General features: G+C 44.0%; 1 protein-coding gene across 1 annotated transcript in view; it reads left to right on the forward strand.

Moving 5' to 3' along the window:
• LOC311115228 (serine/threonine-protein kinase MAK-like) overlaps positions 1-22,566 on the forward strand; it is a gene marked incomplete at its 3' end in the record, with an annotated part of 36,040 nt that extends 13,474 nt beyond the window's left edge. The window contains exons 3-12 of the mRNA XM_084190424.1: positions 4,388-4,442; positions 5,397-5,518; positions 11,490-11,572; positions 12,509-12,641; positions 16,243-16,414; positions 18,761-18,928; positions 19,100-19,265; positions 19,350-19,420; positions 22,021-22,202; positions 22,496-22,566. Coding sequence (XP_084046550.1) covers positions 4,388-4,442; positions 5,397-5,518; positions 11,490-11,572; positions 12,509-12,641; positions 16,243-16,414; positions 18,761-18,928; positions 19,100-19,265; positions 19,350-19,420; positions 22,021-22,202; positions 22,496-22,566 — 1,223 coding nt within the window. The remainder of the gene's footprint in view (positions 1-4,387; positions 4,443-5,396; positions 5,519-11,489; positions 11,573-12,508; positions 12,642-16,242; positions 16,415-18,760; positions 18,929-19,099; positions 19,266-19,349; positions 19,421-22,020; positions 22,203-22,495) is intronic.
• Positions 22,567-23,414: the final 848 nt, after the last annotated feature.

Below are 23,414 nucleotides of genomic sequence, written 5' to 3' on the forward strand. Positions count from 1 at the left end.
CCGTGAGGGGACGTTAGGTAGAGAGGAGAGGAGCAGGACAGCCTTTTTTCACAACTTTAATCATCATTTTCCCCCAAAGTGGTAATTTCCTTGTGAAGGATCACTAGTGTCTTAAAAGTGAGTCTGTCTTACTAGGAGTCAGTCTGTCATGGTTTTGGGAGGAGGTCAATAATGAAGGTGTGAGGAAGACTCTGCTAGCACTGTGTGTAAATGTAAGACTGTAGTGCAAGGTGACACCACTGACGACGGGGAAATCAGTGAAAGTGCAGCATGTTGTGTTGCCACTGGAATGTGATGGGAAAGGTCAGTGTCTTATAGCTCGGTCCACAAATACCCCAAGGAAACAGTACCGGTAGATGAATGGAAAGAAGGTATACCCAAACGCGATTCAGCCCAGCTTAAACAAAAAAGGGGAAATCAGGTGCTCGACTGAGGGACTTGAAAATCCCAAAAACATTCCTTACCTCAGGATACTTCAACTGGTGACTATCATTCCTTACCTCAGGATACTTCAACTGGTGACTATTATTCCTTACCTCAGGATACTTCAACTGGTGACTATCATTCCTTACCTCAGGATACTTCAACTGGTGACTATCATTCCTTACCTCAGGATACTTCAACTGGTGACTATCATTCCTTACCTCAGGATACTTCAACTGGTGACTATTATTCCTTACCTCAGGATACTTCAACTGGTGACTATCCTTCCTTACCTCAGGATACTTCAACTGGTGACTATCCTTCCTTACCTCAGGATACTTCAACTGGTGACTATCATTCCTTACCTCAGGATACTTCAACTGGTGACTATCATTCCTTACCTCAGGATACTTCAACTGGTGACTATCATTCCTTACCTCAGGATACTTCAACTGGTGACTATCATTCCTTACCTCAGGATACTTCAACTGGTGACTATCATTCCTTACCTCAGGATACTTCAACTGGTGACTATCATTCCTTACCCCAGGATACTTCAACTGGTGACTATCATTCCTTACCCCAGGATACTTCAACTGGTGACTATCATTCCTTACCTCAGGATACTTCAACTGGTGACTATTATTCCTTACCTCAGGATACTTCAACTGGTGACTATCTGGGAGAGTAAAGAAAAAGGAGCATCTGTTTCTGCATAAATCTGATAGATTTATTGACGGGACAAGTAAATAATCGGCTTACGTTTTGGCATGAATCGCCTTCATCAGAGCCTTGAGTAGGAAAAATGTGGGAGGCACCTTTACACCCTCACAGGGGAGTATCCCACTCATCATGTCAATCAAACATGTCAATAATATCAATACTGTCAGTAATAGCAACTTCAAAGGTTAGTCAAGCAAGAGTTTGATCATTATTCCAGATTCCTACACATACATTCCAGACTCCTCCCCATACATTCCAGACCCCTCCCCATACATTCCAGACTCCTCCCCATACATTACAGACTCCTCCCCATACATTCAGGACTCCTCCCCATACATTGCAGACTCCTCCCCATACATTCAGGACTCCTCCCCATACATTACAAACTCCTCCCCATACATTCCACTTGAATAGCAAAAGACAGAGAATAAACAAAGAAAAAGGTATTTACCAAAACGATAAGAAAGAGAGCTGTTCATTCAGACCCTTTGGCTCGACGCAATCTAAGCAGTCGATCCAAAGTGCCTCTCTCTGTAACCATTTCCTCACTATATTGTCACCTCTGGAGGAAAGAGAAACTTTCTCAATTCCCCAGAATTTCAAGGTAGACGCAGGGCCATGATTGGCATTCACGGAATGCCGCGCGATCGCATAGGCCATATTTTGGTGCGGATAGCTGTTTCCTGTTCAGCTATTCTTAATTTGAGCGCGCGTTTCGTCTGACCAGTATAAACAAGCCCACATGGGCATTTGGGCATGTAAACAACATGTGTTGTGCTACAATTCCATCACCCGAACGTGGGTGATAGAATACTTGTGTAGCACTTGAGTTGGAACAATGTGTGCAATGACCCACAGCGGTAAAACCCTCTGGGGGACCTGGTAGAGGGCGCAGGCGCGGGATCCGGAACGACACTGCGACCCGTCCTAAAGCATATCAGGGGAGAGTTAGACGCAAAGTCTTTGAGCGAGGGGTTACTCTGGAGAATGTGCCAGTGGTTGAAGATCACGTTTTTTTTTTATCTGCCCTGCAGACGGGTTGTATTTAGTCGGTGTAAAAACAAACCCTAGAAGATTTCTCACGTTTGTCTTTTTTAGTGAGGAGGGCAGCTTCATCATTCTCTCGTGCTCATTTATGAGCCACGTTGAGGAGACTGTCACTGGAGCCGCCGCGTTCCAGGGACCTCTTTTTCATTATTTCAGCTTTTGTCTCAAAAATCATTTGATTTGCTGCAGTTTCGCCTTAGTCTAAGAAATTGACCAGTAGGAATATTGCTTTTAGAGGTCTATGATGGTTATTGTCATAGCTTAGGAGCGTGTTCCTACTGAGAGGTTTATGAAAAACAGTCGTTTCAAACGTATCACCGTCACCTTTAAAAACAGTTAGGTTGAGTAAATTGACAGAGGAAGTACAATGCGCTAATGTAAATTATACATGGGGATTAGTAGAGTTGGCATATAACACAAATCTACTCAAGTCCTCCTCTGTGCCCCTCCAGACTACCAGAATATAATCAACGTATCGGCGCCACAGGACAATATTAGAAAATAACGCTTTAGAGTAAAATATTTTTTCTTCCCAGAAACCCATACACAAATCAGCACAATTTGGCGCAAACGCCGCTCCCATCGCTGTTCCCTGGCTTTGGAGGGAAAACCAGCCAGCATATTGAAAATAGTTCATAGGGAGCGCCATTTCGGTTAATGTCAAAAATAAAACCAGAAGGGGGCAGCAGACCTCCAGGGCGTGGATCTAGATAGTGGCAGAGGGTTTCTGGGCCTCCTGCGTGGGTGGGGCTTGTTTGTATAAACACTTGAAACATCCCATAGTTATAAAGTATATCATTAGATTGAACTTTGACATTCTCAAGCATCTTTAGCACATCAGTGGTGTCACCCAAGAATGCTGGGAGGGAAGGAAGCAACTTTTTAAATGAAAAAAAAAATCTACAAATTTGGGATTGGGGTTCTGTGAGGCTGTCGTTATCAGAGACTATAGGTCTCAGGAACTAGTGCCAGTAGACTGCTAGATACATCGAATAAGAACTGGTCCAAAATACCTCTCAGGTTTATTTCATATCATGAACTGGTCCAAAATACCCGACTCTCAGGTTTATTTCATATCATGAACTGGTCCAAAATACCTGACTCAGGTTTATTTCATATCATGAACTGGTCCAAAATACCTCTCAGGTTTATTTCATATCATGAACTGGTCCAAAATACCTGACTCAAGTTTATTTCATATCATGAAGTGGTCCAAAATACCTGACACAGGTTTATTTCATATCATGAAGTGGTCCAAAATACCTGACTCAGGTTTATTTCATATCATGAACTGGTCCAAAATACCTCTCAGGTTTATTTCATATCATGAACTGGTCCAAAATACCTGACTCAAGTTTATTTCATATCATGAACTGGTCCAAAATACCTGACTCAGGTTTATTTCATATCATGAACTGGTCCAAAATACCTCTCAGGTTTATTTCATATCATGAACTGGTCCAAAATACCTCTCAGGTTTATTTCATATCATGAACTGGTCCAAAATACCTGACTCAGGTTTATTTCATATCATGAAGTGGTCCAAAATACCTGACTCAGGTTTATTTCATATCATGAAGTGGTCCAAAATACCTGACTCAGGTTTATTTCATATCATGAAGTGGTCCAAAATACCTCTCAGGTTTATTTCATATCATGAAGTGGTCCAAAATACCTCTCAGGTTTATTTCATATCATGAACTGGTCCAAAATACCCGACTCAGGTTTATTTCATATCATGAACTGGTCCAAAATACCTGACTCAGGTTTATTTCATATCAAGAACTGGTCCAAAATACCTGACTCAGGTTTATTTCATATCAAGAACTGGTCCAAAATACCTGACTCAGGTTTATTTCATATCAAGAACTGGTCCAAAATACCTGACTCAGGTTTATTTCATATCATGAAGTGGTCCTCTGTAGCTCAGCTGGTAGAGCACGGCGCTTGTAACGCCAAGGTAGTGGGTTCGATCCCCGGGACCACCCATACACAAAAATGTATGCACACATGACTGTAAGTCGCTTTGGATAAAAGCGTCTGCTAAATGGCATATTATTATTATTATTATGAACATCCATCCACATAATAGGAAGTATATCAATGTGTAATGTTATTACGATTATATTACCATCTAATAGATATTAAAGGTCTCCTTAAACTTAGATTAAAATATGCTTATTTGTTCTCTCAGGATGAAGAGGAAGTTCTACTCGTGGGATGAGTGTATGAACTTACGAGAAGTCAAGGTACGAACCACTATCTGAAATGGCACCCTATTCACTATAGTGTACTACCTTTGACCAGGGCTCAGTGCAATATGTAGGGAACTGGCTGCCATTTCGAATGCATCCTAAGGCAATTTAAAACCACCATGTCATTTTAAAACTTTAAGCTCTGTCGCAAAACATTTGAACCAGCCAGCACCCCAATGCCAAAGGTTTTGACGCTCTCTGCCCTGGGGTAAAATAATATCTTCCCCTGTGATTTAAGTTGATGTTCAGTTACTGCCATAAAGGGCCAGCTTTAGATTTTCACGATTGTCCTTAGACAGGGCAGTGCAGCACTCAAAGAAGGGGATTTATTAACTCAAAATGGTTCACAGGTCACTTGGGGATCATGTCCCAAAAGCTTGTTCTCACTCAGAATTGTCTCTTGGTTTCTTCACTACCACTTGTGACCCACTCCTCTACCTACGGAGTCATTACACCACTCGGTAATCTCTCATGTCAGAAAACAATGTAAAACCATGACACCACTCGGTAATCTCTCATGTCAGAAAACAATGTAAAACCATGACACCACTCGGTAATCTCTCATGTCAGAAAACAATGTAAAACCATGACACCACTCGGTAATCTCTCATGTCAGAAAACAACGTAAAACCATGACACCACTCGGTAATCTCTCATGTCAGAAAACAATGTAAAACCATGACACCACTCGGTAATCTCTCATGTCAGAAAACAATGTAAAACCATGACACCACTCGGTAATCTCTCATGTCAGAAAACAATGTAAAACCATGACACCACTCGGTAATCTCTCATGCACAAACTCTACGTAACGTACTGTAAATGTAGCATCTGACGCAATTACACTCAGTGCAACTTTTCCTGATTGACACAGGAGTATAAATATGTTGTACGTTAGCTAATGTCACTCATACAAACCAATGGCATGTGCATGTTATATGTTTGCAGTCTCTGAAGAAGTTGAGCCATGCCAACGTGGTGAAGCTGAAGGAGGTGGTCAGGGAGAAGGACCACCTCTACCTTGTCTTTGAGTACATGAAGGAAAACCTCTACCAGCTGATGAAGGACAGGTAGGATCAATCACTCATCAATATTATGATGAAAGATATCAATTAGATAATGAGAAAGAATGAAAGATGGAAGAATTAACTATTTTAATTGTAGTTAGTTACTAGTTATTTTCCCGGAAATAGTAGTTTGTTAATAGCAGTCTGTTACTAATTGGACAGTTCAGATGGATGCATGTATGACTCATTTCTCTGTAGCTGTTGAAATGAGACCTTTTGTCTATGAGCGTTCCTATGTGTTCCTATCTAAGTATGATCTGATTGAGTCATCATGTGTCATGTATTGAGGAAAAGTTTTACTTACAATGATTGTGACATGTGATTGTCTTACCTAGCTCGGTTAACTCCAATGCACTGACTGTAAGTCGCTCTGGATAAGAGCATCCTGCTAAAATGACCAAAATGTAAATGTATTGCTGTTCATCTTTCCAGACAGAGGTTGTTCCCTGAGTCAGTGATCAGGAACATGATGTTTCAGATTTTACATGGACTCTCCTTTATCCATAAACATGGTAGGTTCCCCATTATCCATAAACATGGTAGGTTCCCCTTTATCCATAAACATGGTAGGTTCCCCAGCCCGGCTAGAGACTTCTCACTGAAGGTACAAGAGACACTGAGACTGAATATTGTAGCGATCCTCCATAATGAGCCACATTTAAAATTCCCACCAAGTGGGTTAACCCTATTGGCGCGACGTGTAGGGTGTTTTGCCTTTTCACTCCAGCGACCTGGGTTCGCTCCCTGCCCCTCCGTTCGCTACAATATGATAACAATGCATAGCCTACTAGTAGTCGATTCTGAATGTTTGCGCAACGCTGTAGTCACATACAATATCATCCGCCTGTTAATATTATCTTTGAAAGGAATGCTGTTAATAACTATTCAAGCAGTAGATCATGTATTGGCTACACTCTTAGAGAAAAAAGTTCCAAAAAAAGGTTATTTGAGGAGGGATAGGTTTCTACCTAGAACCCTTTATGGAAGACAAGGGTTCTACCAAGAACCCTTTATGGAAGACAAGGGTTCTACCAAGAACCCTTTATGGAAGACAAGGGTTCTACCTAGAACCCTTTATGGAAGACAAGGGTTCTACCAAGAACCCTTTATGGAAGACAAGGGTTCTACCTAGAACCCTTTATGGAAGACAAGGGTTCTACCTAGAACCCTTTATGGAAGACAAGGGTTCTACCTAGAACCCTTTATGGAAGACAAGGGTTCTACCTAGAACCCTTTATGGAAGACAAAGGGTTCTACCTAGAACCTTTAACATCCTAAGAATAATTTCTGGGAGGAAGGGTTCTTTGATGATTTTTCTTTCTTTTAAATAGTGCTTGAGCATTAGTGTTTACCTCCGTGTTTAAACTTTAACATCAGGAGTTGAGTCATCTGATCAGTTTAAAAAAGATAGGTGTGAGTGTTTTAACCTGTACCTACATGGGAATATTTGTGCATGTATCTGGTATACCCTTAATCATTTTACATAGTTGATATCTTTGCCATGATTTCTTTATTTCTAATGAGTATTTTCTGTGATTTTGTTGTTGTTGTTGCAGAGAGTAGGAGAATAGAATGGAGAATGAGTGAACCAGCAGTGAACCAGCAGTGTGTTGTGTGGTATACAGCTAATTGTAAAATAACCCCCGTGTTGGTGTTCATAACCAGAGTTGAGTGTGATTGTCATTTTGACTCTGTGTAGAGTAAAACACTGAAAACCACGCCCATCATTATCATATTTCCCAGCATGCTCTACTGCAGTTTGATTTTCAGAATTGTTTGTTTCAATATCTGTGTTTTTGCATGTAAAGTACATTGATTGGTTGATTAATCGTATGCTACACAAAGATAAATAACGTAAATTTTTCTAAACGAATCCAAACTGTTAGTAGTTGAACTTATTGCACCCGTTACTGAGATTGGTTGTTCCACATTAGATGATTTAGGACAGGTAATCTCATTGGTGAATCTTACCTACCCTGGCAGTCATTCTGAATGCAATTGTTGGATATCCTCACTGGCTGGATTCCAATAGGAATTACACATCACTTTGCAAGGAAGCATAATGGGACTTGCAGGCCTGATGTGGCCTGTAAACCAGGAGTTTCCTAACACCACTGTGTTAAGGTATAACTAGGCCCTCAAAGAAAGGCCTTAGGATATATGTAATCTATTGTCATAAAGAGTTAGATTTTAAAGGCTAATAAGGTTGGTGGAACTGTTCATATAGTGTTCTAGGAAGAACTCTTCAAATATAAAAGGGTTCTTGGTAGAACCCTTCAGAGGGTTGTAAGTATAACCATTTACAGGGGTTTCTATGGAGAACCCTACATAGAGGGGTTCTACCTAGCACCAAAAAGGGTTCCCCTATGCAGACAAACTGAAGAACGCTATATGGTTCTACTTAGCACCTTTGGTAGTGTAGCTACTACAAGTACCGACTTGACAAATGAGCTTGGTATGGGCTAGATATGGGCTTGGTATGGGTATGGGCTAGATATGGGCTTGGTATGGGTATGGGCTAGATATGGGCTTGGTATGGGTATGGGCTAGATATGGGCTTGGTATGGGTATGGGCTAGATATGGGCTTGGTATGGGTATGGGCTAGATATGGGCTTGGTATGGGTATGGGCTAGATATGGGCTTGGTATGGGTATGGGCTAGATATGAGCTTGGTATGGGTATGGGCTAGATATGGGCTTGGTATGGGTATGGGCTAGATATGGGCTTGGTATGGGTATGGGCTAGATATGGGCTTGGTATGGGTATGGGCTAGATATGGGCTTGGTATGGGTATGGGCTAGATATGGGCTTGGTATGGGTATGGGCTAGATATGGGCTTGGTATGGGTATGGGCTAGATATGGGCTAGATATGGGCTTGGTATGGGTATGGGCTAGATATGGGCTTGGTATGGGTATGGGCTAGATATGGGCTTGGTATGGGTATGGGCTAGATATGGGCTAGATATGGGCTTGGTATGGGTATGGGCTAGATATGGGCTTGGTATGGGTATGGGCTAGATATGGGCTAGATATGGGCTTGGTATGGGTATGGGCTAGATATGGGCTTGGTATGGGTATGGGCTAGATATGGGCTAGATATGGGCTTGGTATGGGTATGGGCTAGATATGGGCTTGGTATGGGTATGGGCTAGATATGGGCTTGGTATGGGTATGGGCTAGATATGGGCTTGGTATGGGTATGGGCTAGATATGGGCTTGGTATGGGTATGGGCTAGATATGGGCTTGGTATGGGTATGGGCTAGATATGGGCTTGGTATGGGTATGGGCTAGATATGGGCTTGGTATGTGTATGAGCTAGATATGAGCTAGATATGGGTTAGATATGGGTATGGGCTTGGTATGGGCTAGATATGGGCTTGGTATGGGTATGAGCTAGATATGGGCTAGATATGGGTATGAGCTAGATATGGGCTTGATATGGGTATGAGCTAGATATGGGTATGAGCTAGATATGGGCTTGATATGGGTATGAGCTAGATATGGGTATGAGCTAGATATGAGCTAGATATGGGCTTGATATGGGCTTGGTATGGGTATGAGCTAGATATGGGTTAGATATGGGCTTGATATAGATATGGGCTTGGTATGGGTATGGGCTAGATATGGGCTTGGTATGGGTATGAGCTAGATATGGGCTTGATATGGGTATGAGCTAGATATGGGCTAGATATGGGCTTGATATGGGCTTGGTATGGGTATGAGCTAGATATGGGTTAGATATGGGCTAGATATGGGCTTGGTATGGGTAGGAGCTAGATATGGGCTAGATATGGGCTTGGTATGGGTATGGGCTAGATATGAGCTAGATATGGGCTTGGTATGGGTATGGGCTAGATATGAGCTAGATATGGGTTAGATATGGGCTAGATATGGGTATGGGCTAGATATGGGCTAGATATGGGTATGAGCTAGATATGGGCTAGATATGGGCTTGATATGGGTATGAGCTAGATATGGGCTTGATATGGGTATGGGCTAGAAATGGGCTAGATATGGGTATGAACTAGATATGGGCTAGATATGGGCTTGATATGGGTATGAGCTAGATATGGGCTTGATATGGGTATGAGCTAGATATGGGCTTGATATGGGTATGAGCTAGATATGGGCTAGATATGGGCTTGATATGGGATGAGCTAGATATGGGCTAGATATGGGTATGAGCTAGATATGGGCTAGATATGGGCTTGTTATGAGCTAGAAATGGGTATGAGCTAGATATGGGCTAGATATGGGCTTGATATGGGCTTGATATGGGTATGAGCTAGATATGGGTTAGATATGGGCTAGATATGGGCTTGATATGGGTATGAGCTAGATATGGGTTAGATATGGGCTAGATATGGGCTTGGTATGGGTATTGGCTTCTCTTATAGGAATAGGGCCTTTCCTTAAATATCACAAAACAGATCATTCAGTCGACATTCATTACGGCTTTAGACTATGGTAATTTAAGTGGTCCTCTGTAGCTCAGCTGGTAGAGCACGGCGCTTGTAACGCCAAGGTAGTGGGTTTGATCCCCGGGACCACCCATACACAAAAATGTATGCACGCATGACTGTAAGTCGCTTTGGATAAAAGCGTCTGCTAAATGGCATATTATATATTATTATATAGTCTATATGAATGTAGCTTCTACTGTATTGAAGACATTGGACGCAGTTTACCGTAGTGCCCTACGCTTTATTACGGTGATAAGTTCAGTACACATCACTGCATTCTGTATCAGAAAGTAGGCCGGCCCTCAAGTCTCGTAGATCAATGCACTGCTCTCTTTTTGTTTATAAAGCCCTCTTGTGTAAACTTCAACCATACCTGACTTCATTGTTAAATTACAGACATACGAGTCACCTGACCCACAGGGATGGCTAATTCTGGAGGTCCCTTCAATCTCCACTGTTAGGTACATCTGCCTTTAGTGTTTCTGTCCCATATATGGAATGATCTGTAGAGCTCTCTGGTGCCTCCAGGGCAGTTGAAGTTGTTGATGGAGTACTTCTGAGTGAGGACCTCCGTGTTGAGGAATGGGATTCTTCTGATGGAAGACCTCCGTGTTGAGGAATGGGATTCTTCTGATGGAAGACCTCCGTGTTGAGGAATGGGATTCTTCTGATGGAAGACCTCCGTGTTGAGGAATGGGATTCTTCTGATGGAAGACCTCCGTGTTGAGGAATGGGATTCTTCTGATGGAAGACCTCCGTGTTGAGGAATGGGATTCTTCTGATGGAAGACCTCCGTGTTGAGGAATGGGATTCTTCTGATGGAAGACCTCCGTGTTGAGGAATGGGATTCTTCTGATGGAAGACCTCCGTGTTGTGGAATGGGATTCTTCTGATGGAAGACCTCCGTGTTGAGGAATGTGATTCTTCTTAAATTGCTTGTAGTATTGTATGTTCTTATTATGTATATTTGAATGTTGTACATTTTATAAATTGTGTTCATGCATGGCTCCCTTGGAAAAAGAGGCCTTAGTCTCAATGGGACTCCCTGATCAAATAAATATGACTACTAAACATGATAACATCCACCAGGCCAGGGATGACTTAGTTTATCTTGTACCTTTGGGGGATGGAGAGGTGTGAGTGATACCATTACCAAACCTAAATGCACGGATAGTTGTCTATGATGATATCATGTCAGGACAGCAAAGACTATAGTCAAGGTTTTCACAAGAGCGCCTCGGTTTCTCTTAATTCAATCAATCAAATCAGTCATACCCATGGTTGTTGGTATCACTCACCCTCGAGGACACAGTTTTCTCTGCCTTACGTGTCCTCTTCTTTTCTCTGCCTTACGTGTCCTCTTCTTTTCTCTGCCTTACGTGTCCTCTTCTTTTCTCTGCCTTACGTGTCCTCTTCTTTTCTCTGCCTTACGTGTCCTCTTCTTTTCTCTGCCTTACGTGTCCTCTTCTTTTCTCTCCTGTGTCTCCTTCCCTCCTCTCCGCTGCCAGAGAAGACAGGATGTTTTCTGAGAATGAAATAAGAAATATTATTTTCCAAGTTCTGTCTGGTTTAGCGTTTGTACATAAACATGGTAATGAGTCTTCTTCTCTCTCATTCCCTCCTGTCACTTTAAGGTTTGTCTTCAGTGTGTCTGGTGGTTAAGGTTTGTCTTCAGTGTTTCTGGTGGTTAAGGTTTGTCTTCAGTGTGTCTGGTGGTTAAGGTTTGTCTTCAGTGTTTCTGGTGGTTAAGGTTTGTCTTCAGTGTGTCTGGTGGTTAAGGTTTGTCTTCAGTGTGTCTGGTGGGTAAGGATTGTCTTCAGTGTGTCTGGTGGTTAAGGTTTGTCTTCAGTGTGTCTGGTGGTTAAGGTTTGTCTTCAGTGTGTCTGGTGGTTAAGGTTTGTCTTCAGTGTTTCTGGTGGTTAAGGTTTGTCTTCAGTGTGTCTGGTGGTTAAGGTTTGTCTTCAGTGTTTCTGGTGGTTAAGGATTGTCTTCAGTGTTTCTGGTGGTTAAGGTTTGTCTTCAGTGTGTCTGGTGGTTAAGGTTTGTCTTCAGTGTGTCTGGTGGTTAAGGTTTGTCTTCAGTGTGTCTGGTGGTTAAGGTTTGTCTTCAGTGTGTCTGGTGGTTAAGGTTTGTCTTCAGTGTTTCTGGTGGTTAAGGTTTGTCTTCAGTGTGTCTGGTGGTTAAGGTTTGTCTTCAGTGTGTCTGGTGGTTAAGGTTTGTCTTCAGTGTGTCTGGTGGGTTTTAGAGTCTTTGTGATCTTGAGATAATTCAGCAGGAGCTCTGATTATCCCCCTTTACCCTGAAGTGTGACCTTGTTCGTTCAATCCACTTGAAGAGATTGGATTGGTGTAAGAAAACGTGCACACTTTGGGTAGAATGGGAAGAAACTGAATTGGGATGCAGTGGTTGATATTCAACAGTTCCCTGTCATCAAATGCTCTACTGATAAAATTGTGTCAATAGGTTCCCTCTCCCCAGGTTACTTCCACCGTGACATTAAACCAGAGAATCTGCTCTGTCTCCCCAGGTTACTGCCACCGTGACATTAAACCAGAGAACCTGCTCTGTATGGGTCCAGAGCAGGTGAAGATAGCTGACTTTGGGTTGGCCAGAGAGATACGCTCCCAGCCTCCCTACACTGAATATGTCTCAACTAGATGGTAAGATGTTTGATTTGCACTCTGTTGGCATTATCTGAACATTAATAAGTAAAGCATTATCCCCTTGGGTCAAACAGACTGGTTGATATACAGTACCAGTCAAAAGTTTGGACACACCTACTCATTCCAGGGTTTTTCTTTATTTTTACTATTTTCTACATTGAAGAATAATAATGAAGACATCAAAACTATGAAATAACACATATGGAATTATGTAGTAACCAAAAAAGTGTTAAACAAATCAAAATATATATTTATATTTGAAATTCTTCAAAGTAGCCACCCTTTGCCTTGATGACAGCTTTGCACACTCTTGGCATTCTCTCAACCAGCTTCATGAGGTAGTCATCTGGAATGCATTTCAATTAACAGGTGTGCCTTGTTAAAAGTTAATTTGTGGAATTTCTTTCCTAATGCGTTTGAGCCAATCAGTTGTGTTGTGACAAGGTAGGGGTGGTATACAGAAGATAGCCCTATTTGGTAAAATACCAAGTCCATATTATGGCAAGAACAGCTGAAATAAGCAAAGAGAAACAACAGTTCATCATTACTTTAAGACATGAAGGTCAGTCAATCCGGAAAATGTCAATAACTTTCTAAGTTTCTTCAAGTGCAGTCGCAAAAACCATCGAGCGCTATGATGAAACTGGCTCTCATGAGGACCGCCACAGGAAAGGAAGACCCAGAGTTACCTCTGCTGAAGAGGATAAATTCATTACAGTTAACTGCACCTCAGATTGCAGCCCAAATAAATGCTTCACAGAGTTCAAGTAACAGACACATCTCAACATCAACTGTTCAGAGGAGACTGTGTGAATCAAGCCTTCATGGTCGAATTGCTGCAAAGAAACCACTACTAAAGGCCACCAATAAGAAGAAGAGACTTGCTTGGGCCAAGAAACACGAGCAATGGACATTAGAACGGTGGAAATCTGTCCTTTGGTCTGATGAGTCCAAATTAGAGATTTTTGGTTCCAACCGCCGTGTCTTTGTGAGACGCAGAGTAGGTGAACGGATGATCTCTGCATGTGTATTTCCCACCGTAAAGCATGGAGGAGGAGGTGTTATGGTGTGGGGGTGCTTTGCTGGTGACACTGTCTGTGATTTATTAAGAATGAACCAGCATAGCTACCACAGCATTCTGCAGCGATACGCCATCCCATCTGGTTTGCACTTAGTGGGACTAACATTTGTTTTTCAACAGGACAATGACCCAACACACCTCCAGGCTGTATAAGGGCTATTTTACCAAGAAGGAGAGTGATGGAGTGCTGCATCAGAATTACCTGGCCTCCACAATCACCCGACCTCAACCCAATTGAGATGGTTTGAGATGAGTTGGACCGCAGAGTGAAGGAAAAGCAGCCAACAAGTGCTCAGCATATGTGGGAACTCCTTCAAGACTGTTGGAAATATATAGTCTGTACCTACTGTAACAGTCTGTATATATGTATATGTCAGTATATATCAACCAGTCTGTACCTACACTACCATTCAAAAGTTACACGTGGTCTACGGTTATGAGGCTGGTTCGACATACTGACAAATTCTCTAAAACGACGTTGGAGGCGGCTTATGGTAGAGAAATTAACATTCAATTATCTGGCAACAGCTCTGGTATACATTCCTGCAGTCAGCATGCCAATTGCACACTCCCTCAAAACTTGAGACATCTGTGGCATTGTGTTGTGACAAAACTGCACATTTTTGCATTTATATATTTATTTATTTATTATTTTTGGATAATAATTATAAAGATAAATAAAATACAATAAGAGGATCACATGACAAACAAAACAACATCAACCTCTGACCTTCAAGCGGTTTACTGTGTTTGTCTGTCAGGCTTTAAACTCACTAAAGGCAGACCTCTGCAGGACGTGAGGTGAGGCTGATCCTACGAGGTCTATACTGTTGTCTGTCTATAAAGCCTTTGTAACAGGCTTTGGTCATTTCACCATGTGGTTTAGAGCTCAGGGATTAAATGATTCTGACTCATCGGAGGTTAATCCCTTCAGGAGACACAGGACAGGAACAACAACAATGTGTGTGTCTGTCTGTGTCTGTGTGTGTGTGTGTGTGTGTGTGTGTGTGTGTGTGTACATACAGTGCATTCAGAAAGTATTCAGACCCCTTGACTTTTTCCACAATTTGCTACGTTACAGCCTTATTCTAAAATTGATTAAATCGTTTTTTTCCCTCATCAATCTACACACAATACCCCATAATGACAAAGCAAAAACAGGTTTTTAGAATGTTTTGCAAATTTTGCACCTGTATTTGGGGAGTTTCTCCCATTATTCTCTGCACATCCTCTCAAGCTCTGTCAGGTTGGATGGGGAGCGTCGCTGCACAGCTATTTTTAGGTCTCTCCAGAGATGTTAGATTTGGTTAGAGTCCGGGCTCTGGCTGGGCAACTCAAGGACATTCAGAGACTTGTCCCGAAGCCACTCCTGCGTTTTCTTGGCTGTGTGTTTAGGGTTGTTGTCTTGTTGGAAGGTGGACCTTCGCCCCAGTCTGTGACCATTGGGTTCTTGGTCACCTCCCTGACCAAGGCCCTTCTCCCCCGATTGCTCAGTTTGGCCGGGTGGCCAGCTTGATGGTTCCAAACTTCTTCCATTTAAGAATGATTGAGGCCACTGTGTTCTTGGGGACCTTCAATGCTGCAGAAATGTTTTGGTACCCTTTCCCAGATCTGTGCCTCGACACAATCCTGTCTCGAAGCTCTACGGACAATTCCTTTGACCTGATGGCTTCGTTTTTGCTCTGACATGCTCTGTCAACTGTGGTACCTTATATAGACAGGTGTGTGCCTTTCCAAATCATGTCCAATTTCGAGTCTCATAGCAAAGGGTCTGAATACTTATGTAAATAAGATAATATATATATATTTTTTTATACATTTGCAAACCATTCTTAAAACCTGTTTTTGCTTTGTCATTATCGGGTATTGTGTGTAGATTGATGAGGATTTTTGAAAATGTAATCAATTTTAGAATAAGGCTGTAACGTAACAAAATGTGGAAAAAAAGGGAAGGGGTCTGAATACTTTCCGAACGCACCGTGTGCATGTGCGTGGCTGTATAGTCTACCTGATCCTCCTGTCTCCTCCCCTCCCCAGGTACAGAGCCCCTGATCCTCCTGTCTCCTCCCCTCCCCAGGTACAGAGCCCCTGATCCTCCTGTCTCCTCCCCTCCCCAGGTACAGAGCCCCTGATCCTCCTGTCTCCTCCCCTCCCCAGGTACAGAGCCCCTGATCCTCCTGTCTCCTCCCCTCCCCAGGTACAGAGCCCCTGATCCTCCTGTCTCCTCCCCTCCCCAGGTACAGAGCCCCTGATCCTCCTGTCTCCTCCCCTCCCCAGGTACAGAGCCCCTGATCCTCCTGTCTCCTCCCCTCCCCAGGTACAGAGCCCCTGATCCTCCTGTCTCCTCCCCTCCCCAGGTACAGAGCCCCTGATCCTCCTGTCTCCTCCCCTCCCCAGGTACAGAGCCCCTGATCCTCCTGTCTCCTCCCCTCCCCAGGTACAGAGCCCCTGATCCTCCTGTCTCCTCCCCTCCCCAGGTACAGAGCCCCTGATCCTCCTGTCTCCTCCCCTCCCCAGGTACAGAGCCCCCGAGGTGCTCCTGAGGTCTCAGTCCTACAGCTCTCCTATAGACATCTGGGCAGTGGGCTGCATCATGGCAGAGCTATACACACTCAAACCTCTGTTCCCTGGAAACAGCGAAGTGGACGAGATCTTCAAGATCTGCCAGGTGCTGGGCACCGTGAAGAAGGTGGGCAAGAAGACTCATTCACACATACACATGCTGGGCACCATGAAGAAGGTGGGCAAGAAGACTCATTCACACAAACAGTGGGGAAAAAAGGTATTTAGTCAGCCACCAATTGTGCAAGTTCTCCCACTTAAAAAGATGAGAGAGGCCTGTAATTTTCATCATAGGTACATGTCAACTATGACAGACAAAATGAGAAAAAAAAAAAAAAGTTTCTCAATACTTTGTTATATACCCTTTGTTGGCAATGACACAGGTCAAACGTTTTCTGTAAGTCTTCACAAGGTTTTCACACACTGTTGCTGGTATTTTGGCCCATTCCTCCATGCAGATCTCCTCTAGAGCAGTGATGTTTTGGGGCTGTCGCTGGGCAACACAGACTTTCAACTCCCTCCAAAGATTTTCTATGGGGTTGAGATCTGGAGACTGGCTAGGCCACTCCAGGACCTTGAAATGCTTCTTACGAAGCCACTCCTTTGTTGCCCGGGCGGTGTGTTTGGGATCATTGTCATGCTGAAAGACCCAGCCACGTTTCATCTTCAATGCCCTTGCTGATGGAAGGAGGTTTTAACTCAAAATCTCACGATACATGGCCCCATTCATTCTTTCCTTTACACGGATCAGTCGTCCTGGTCCCTTTGCAGAAAAACAGCCCCAAAGCATGATGTTTCCACCCCCATGCTTCACAGTAGGTATGGTGTTCTTTGGATGCAACTCAGCATTCTTTGTCCTCCAAACACGACGAGTTGAGTTTTTACCAAAAAGTTATATTTTGGTTTCATCTGACCGTATGACATTCTCCCAATCCTCTTCTGGATCATCCAAATGCACTCTAGCAAACTTCAGACGGGCCTGGACATGTACTGGCTTAAGCAGGGGGACACGTCTGGCACTGCAGGATTTGAGTCCCTGGCGGCGTAGTGTGTTACTGATGGTAGGCTTTGTTACTTTGGTCCCAGCTCTCTGCAGGTCATTCACTAGGTCCCCCCGTGTGGTTCTGGGATTTTTGCTCACCGTTCTTGTGATCATTTTGACCCCACGGGGTGAGATCTTGCGTGGAGCCCCAGATCGAGGGAGATTATCAGTGGTCTTGTATGTCTTCCATTTCCTAATAATTGCTCCCACAGTTGATTTCTTCAAACCAAGCTGCTTACCTATTGCAGATTCAGTCTTCCCAGCCTGGTGCAGGTCTACAATTTTGTTTCTGGTGTCCTTTGACAGCTCTTTGGTCTTGGCCATAGTGGAGTTTGGAGTGTGACTGTTTGAGGTTGTGGACAGGTGTCTTTTATACTGATAACAAGTTCAAACAGGTGCCATTAATACAGGTAACGAGTGGAGGACAGAGGAGCCTCTTAAAGAAGAAGTTACGGGTCTGTGAGAGCCAGAAATCTTGCTTGTTTGTAGGTGACCAAATACTTATTTTCCACCATCATTTGCAAATAAATTCATAAAAAATCCTACAATGTGATTTTCTGGATTTCTTTTCTCAATTTGTCTGTCATAGTTAACGTGTACCTATGATGTAAATTACAGGCCTCTCTCATCTTTTTAAGTGGGAGAACTTGCACAATTGGTGGCTGACTAAATACTTTTTTCCCCCACTGTACACATGCTGGGAACCATGGAGAAGGTGGGGAGCTGAAGAGATTCGGAGGTCAATGTTTATTTCATTATCATGGCTTTCTAAACACGTGTGAAACTCACCTACTCACTCAATTACTCACCCACCGCTGTTGTTGTTGTTGTTGTTAATGTTGTTGTTGTTGTTGTTAATGTTGTTGTTGTTGTTGTTAATGTTGTTGTTGTTGTTGTTAATGTTGTTGTTGTTGTTGTTGTTAATGTTGTTGTTGTTAATGTTGTTGTTGTTGTTAATGTTGTTGTTGTTAATGTTGTTGTTGTTGTTGTTAATGTTGTTGTTGTTCATGTTGTTGCTGCTGTTGTTACTGTTGCTGTTGTTGTTGTTGTTAATGTTGTTGTTGTTAATGTTGTTGTTGTTGTTAATGTTGTTGTTGTTAATGTTGTTGTTGTTAATGTTGTTGTTGTTGTTGTTAATGTTGTTGTTGTTAATGTTGTTGTTGTTGTTAATGTTGTTGTTGTTAATGTTGTTGTTGTTGTTGTTCATGTTGTTGTTGCTGCTGCTGTTGTTGTTGTTGTTACTGTTACATCATGGGTCTCTCGGTCACGGCCGGCTGTGACACAGCCTGGGATCGAACCCGGGGCTGTAGTGACGCCTCAGAGACGTCTGGTAATGGGAAGACCGCTGCGCCACTCGGGAGATCCTGTTGCTGTTACTGTTGTTGTTGGTGTTGCTTACTCAACTTTCCTTCTCCATCTTCCCGTTATCAGACGGACTGGCCTGAGGGCTATAACCTGGCAGCCTCTATGAACTTCCGTTTCCCCCAGTGTGTCCCGACCAGCCTGCGCTTGCTGGTCCCCAACGCCTCCAATGAGGCAGTGGTTCTGATGAGGGATATGCTACAGTGGGACCCCCAGAAGAGACCCACCGCAGTGCAGGTACACATATTAACCCTAACCCCAGAAGAGACCCACCGCAGTGCAGGTACACATATTAACCCTAACCCCAGAAGAGACCCACCGCAGTGCAGGTACACATATTAACCCTAACCCCAGAAGAGACCCACCATCAGTGAGGATTAATATGATGATTACACACTGTTTTTCCAGGCTCTGAGGTACCTGGGCCAGGCATTGGGTCCTCCACCTCAGTACCTGGAGCAGCACAAAGCCGTGAGCAGGACCGCAGCAGCAGCACAGCAGGCCTCCTCCACAGAGCCCAAACCTCTCCCCGTCTGGAAGGCCGACCTCCAGCCCCAGCCAGCCCACACCCAGGGTCAGGGTCAGGGTCAGGGTCAGGGCAGGGTCCACCACCACCAGCCTCAGCATAACACTGACCATCACAGACTCTCCAACACAGACTGGGACGGACACAGCCAGCAGCAGTACCAGCCATCCCCACTCAGCCTGGTCAAACACACCCAGCCACAGGTCAGTGATGTAGCTAGCCATCCCCACTCAGCCTGGTCAAACACACCCAGCCACAGGTCAGTGATGTAGCCAGCCATCCCCACTCAGCCTGGTCAAACACACCCAGCCACAGGTCAGTGATGTAGCTAGCCATCCCCACTCAGCCTGGTCAAACACACCCAGCCACAGGTCAGTGATGTAGCTAGCCATCCACTCAGCCTGGTCAAACACACCCAGCCACAGGTCAGTGATGTAGCCAGCCATATAGCAGTATTATCTCTATGGATTATGGAGATTATACGGAGATAGACAAATATATTTTTGTAAGGGCCAAGAGCTTACTATAGTACTAACATTATAGTATTATGGACTTACTATGACTGAGATATGGTTGTCTCACCTAGCTATCTTAAGATGAATGCACTAACTGTAGATGGCTCTGGATAAGAGCGTCTGCTAAATGACTCACTACTGTAGTGGCTCTGGATAAGAGCGTCTGCTAAATGACTCACTACTGTAGTGACTCTGGATAAGAGTGTCTGCTAAATGACTCACTACTGTAGTGACTCTGGATAAGAGCGTCTGCTAAATGACTCACTACTGTAGTCGCTCTGGATAAGAGCGTCTGCTAAATGACTCACTACTGTAATGACTCTGGATAAGAGTGTCTGCTAAATGACTCACTACTGTAGTCTCTCTGGATGAGAGTCTGCTAAATGACTCACTACTGTAGTCTCTCTGGAATTGAGTGTCTGCTAAATGACTCACTACTGTAGTGGCTCTGGATAAGAGAGTCTGCTAAATGACTCACTACTGTAGTGACTCTGGATAAGAGCGTCTGCTAAATGACTCACTACTGTAAGACTCTGGATAAGAGCGTCTGCTAAATGACTCACTACTGTAGTGTCTCTGGATAAGAGTGTCTGCTAAATGACTCACTACTGTAGTGGCTCTGGAAAAGAGCGTCTGCTAAATGACTCACTACTGTGGTGACTCTGGATCAGAGCGTCTGCTAAATGACTCACTACTGTAGTGACTCTGGATAAGAGCGTCTGCTAAATGACTCACTACTGTAAGACTCTGGATAAGAGCGTCTGCTAAATGACTCACTACTGTAGTCTCTCTGGATAAGAGCGTCTGCTAAATGACTCACTACTGTAGTGGCTCTGGATAAGAGCGTCTGCTAAATGACTCCGATGTAAATAGGATAGTACTGTATTGTATACAATAGGCTGGGATATACTTTAATATATAACCTATATATACTTTAAAGGTAATAGCTACTGTCAGTATTTGTTTCTTTGTATCAATTTATGTCCTCTCACAAACGGGGTTATTGTACACTGAACAACAATATAAGCGCAACATGTAACGTGTTGGTCCCATGTTTCATGAGCTGAAATAAAAGATCACAGGAATTTTCCATACGGACTAAAAGCTTATTTCTCTCAAATGTTGTGCAGAAATTTGTTTACATCCCTGTTAGTGAGCATTTCTCATTCGACAAGATAATCCATCCACCTGACAGGTGTGCCATATCAAGAAGCTGGTGGAACAGCATGATCATTACACAGGTGCACCTTGTGCTGGGGACAATAAAAGGCCACTAAAATATGCAGTTTTGTCACACAACACAATGCCACAGATGTCTCAAGTTTTGAGGGAGCGTGCAATTGGAATGCTGACTGCAGGAATGTCCACCAGAGCTGTTGCCAGATAAATAAATGTTAATTTCTCTACCATAAGCTGCCTCCAATGTCGTTTTAGAGAATTTGGGATTACGTCCAACCGGCCTCACAACCACAGACCACGTGTATGGCGTCGTATGGGTGAGCGGTTTGCTGATGTCAATGTTGTAAACAGAGTGCCCCATGGTGGCGGTGGGGTTATGGTATGGGCAGGCATAAGTTACGGACAACGAACACAATTGCATTTTATCGATGGCAATTTTAATGCACAGAGATACCGTGACGAGATCCTGAGGCCCATTGTCGTGCCGCCACCTCATGTTTCAGCATGATAATGCACGGCCCCATGTCGCAAGGATCTGTACGCAATTCCTGGAAGCTGAAAATGTCCCAGTTCTTCCATGGCCTGCATACTCACCAGACATGTAACCCATTGAGCATGTTTGGGATGCTCTGGATCGATGTGTACGACAGCATGTTCCAGTTCCTGCCAATATCCAACAACATCGCACAGCCATTGAAGAGGAGTGGGACAACATTCCACAGGCCACAATCAACAGCCTGATCAACTCTATGCAAAGGAGATGTAGCGCTGCATGATGCAAATGGTGGTCACACCAGATACTGACTGGTTTTCTGATCCACGCCCCTACCTTTTTTTTAAGGTATCTGTGACCAACAGATGCATATCTGTATTCCCAGTCATGTGAAATCCATAGATCAGGGCCTAATGAATTTATTTCAATGTACTTATTTCCTGACATGAACATTAACTCAGTAAAATCTTTGATAGTTGACAATACAAAATACAGATTTTAAAAACCACATTGTGGACCAGTCCTAGTCAACTCATGGTACAGTATTTAATTTGGAGTCCTCTATAATACATGACATCATTATCGTGTGGGATTTGATGTGGAACTTGTCCAACAGAAAGCCACTCCAGCGGGGTGTGAGAACGGCACATCAGGGTTCAGGAGCGGTAGGATGTGGTGGGGACAGACGTCAACAGGCACCTGGGACGAGGTGGACGACTCTGACCTCGGCATCTCCTTCTCCAAGAAACCCAGCATGGCATCTCTCAGGGACAAACACCAGGACCAGGACAATGACTGGTAGGTCCTTCTGCTTCTTCCTGCCATGCCTGGCTAGGGATTAGGCCCGGTTTGTTCTAGGCAGGTTACATGGTCAGAACCTTTTGGGCATAGTCGCAGACGAGACCTTGGTCTCAATGGGATTACCAGCAACAAAATAGTTAAATATGCTATTTTTTCCTAGTGATCATGTGGTCAGGAAAACTCCTGGCTCCTAGACATGATACATTCTTGTCTTATAAAATGACACCCACTTATACGGTATTTCTACATGCAGTTTTATATTGATTAATGTATTGTTTGATTGTGTGTAGGTTTGCAGAGCCCAAGTCCAACACATCATCAGTGAAGCAACACTACCTGCACCATTCCAGATACCTCCCTGGTAAAGTCCTGTGGTGCTGAAACCTGTAGGGTCCAGAGACCTCCCTGGTAAAGTCCTGTGGTGCTGAAACCTGTAGGGTCCAGAGACCTCCCTGGTAAAGTCCTGTGGTGCTGAAACCTGTAGGGTCCAGAGACCTCCCTGGTAAAGTCCTGTGGTGCTGAAACCTGTAGGGTCCAGAGACCTCCCTGGTAAAGTCCCTGGCTGTGTGCTCGATTTTATACACCTGTCAGCAACAGGTGTGGCTGAAATAGCCGAATCCACTAATTTGAAAGGGTGTCCACATACTCTTGTATATATAGTGTACCTCGCTGGTAAAGTCCTGTGGTGCTGAAACCTGGAGGGTCCAGTCAATGGTCCAGTCAGTAGTCCAGTCAGTGGTCCAGTCAGTAGTCCAGTCAGTGGTCCAGTCAATGGTCCAGTCAGTGGCCCAGTCAGTAGTCCAGTCAGTAGTCCAGTCAGTGGTCCAGCCAGTGGTCCAGTCAGTGGTCCAGTCAGTCAGTGGTCCAGTCAGTGGTCCAGTCAGTAGTCCAGTCAGTAGTCCAGTCAGTGGTCCAGTCAGTGGTCCAGTCAGTGGTCCAGTCAGTCAGTAGTCCAGTCAATGGTCCAGTCAGTAGTCCAGTCAGTAGTCCAGTCAATGGTCCAGTCAGTAGTCCAGTCAGTGGTCCAGTCAGTGGTCCAGTCAGTGGTCCAGTCAGTCAGTAGTCCAGTCAATGGTCCAGTCAGTAGTCCAGTCAGTAGTCCAGTCAATGGTCCAGTCAGTAGTCCAGTCAGTGGTCCAGTCAGTAGTCCAGTCAGTAGTCCAGTCAGTCAGTAGTCCAGTCAGTGGTCCAGTCAGTGGTCCAGTCAGT

The sequence above is a fragment of the Coregonus lavaretus genome (genome assembly GCF_964263955.1).
Source record: "Coregonus lavaretus genome assembly, contig: HAP1_SCAFFOLD_4625, whole genome shotgun sequence".
In the NCBI taxonomy this organism is placed as follows: domain Eukaryota; kingdom Metazoa; phylum Chordata; class Actinopteri; order Salmoniformes; family Salmonidae; genus Coregonus; species Coregonus lavaretus.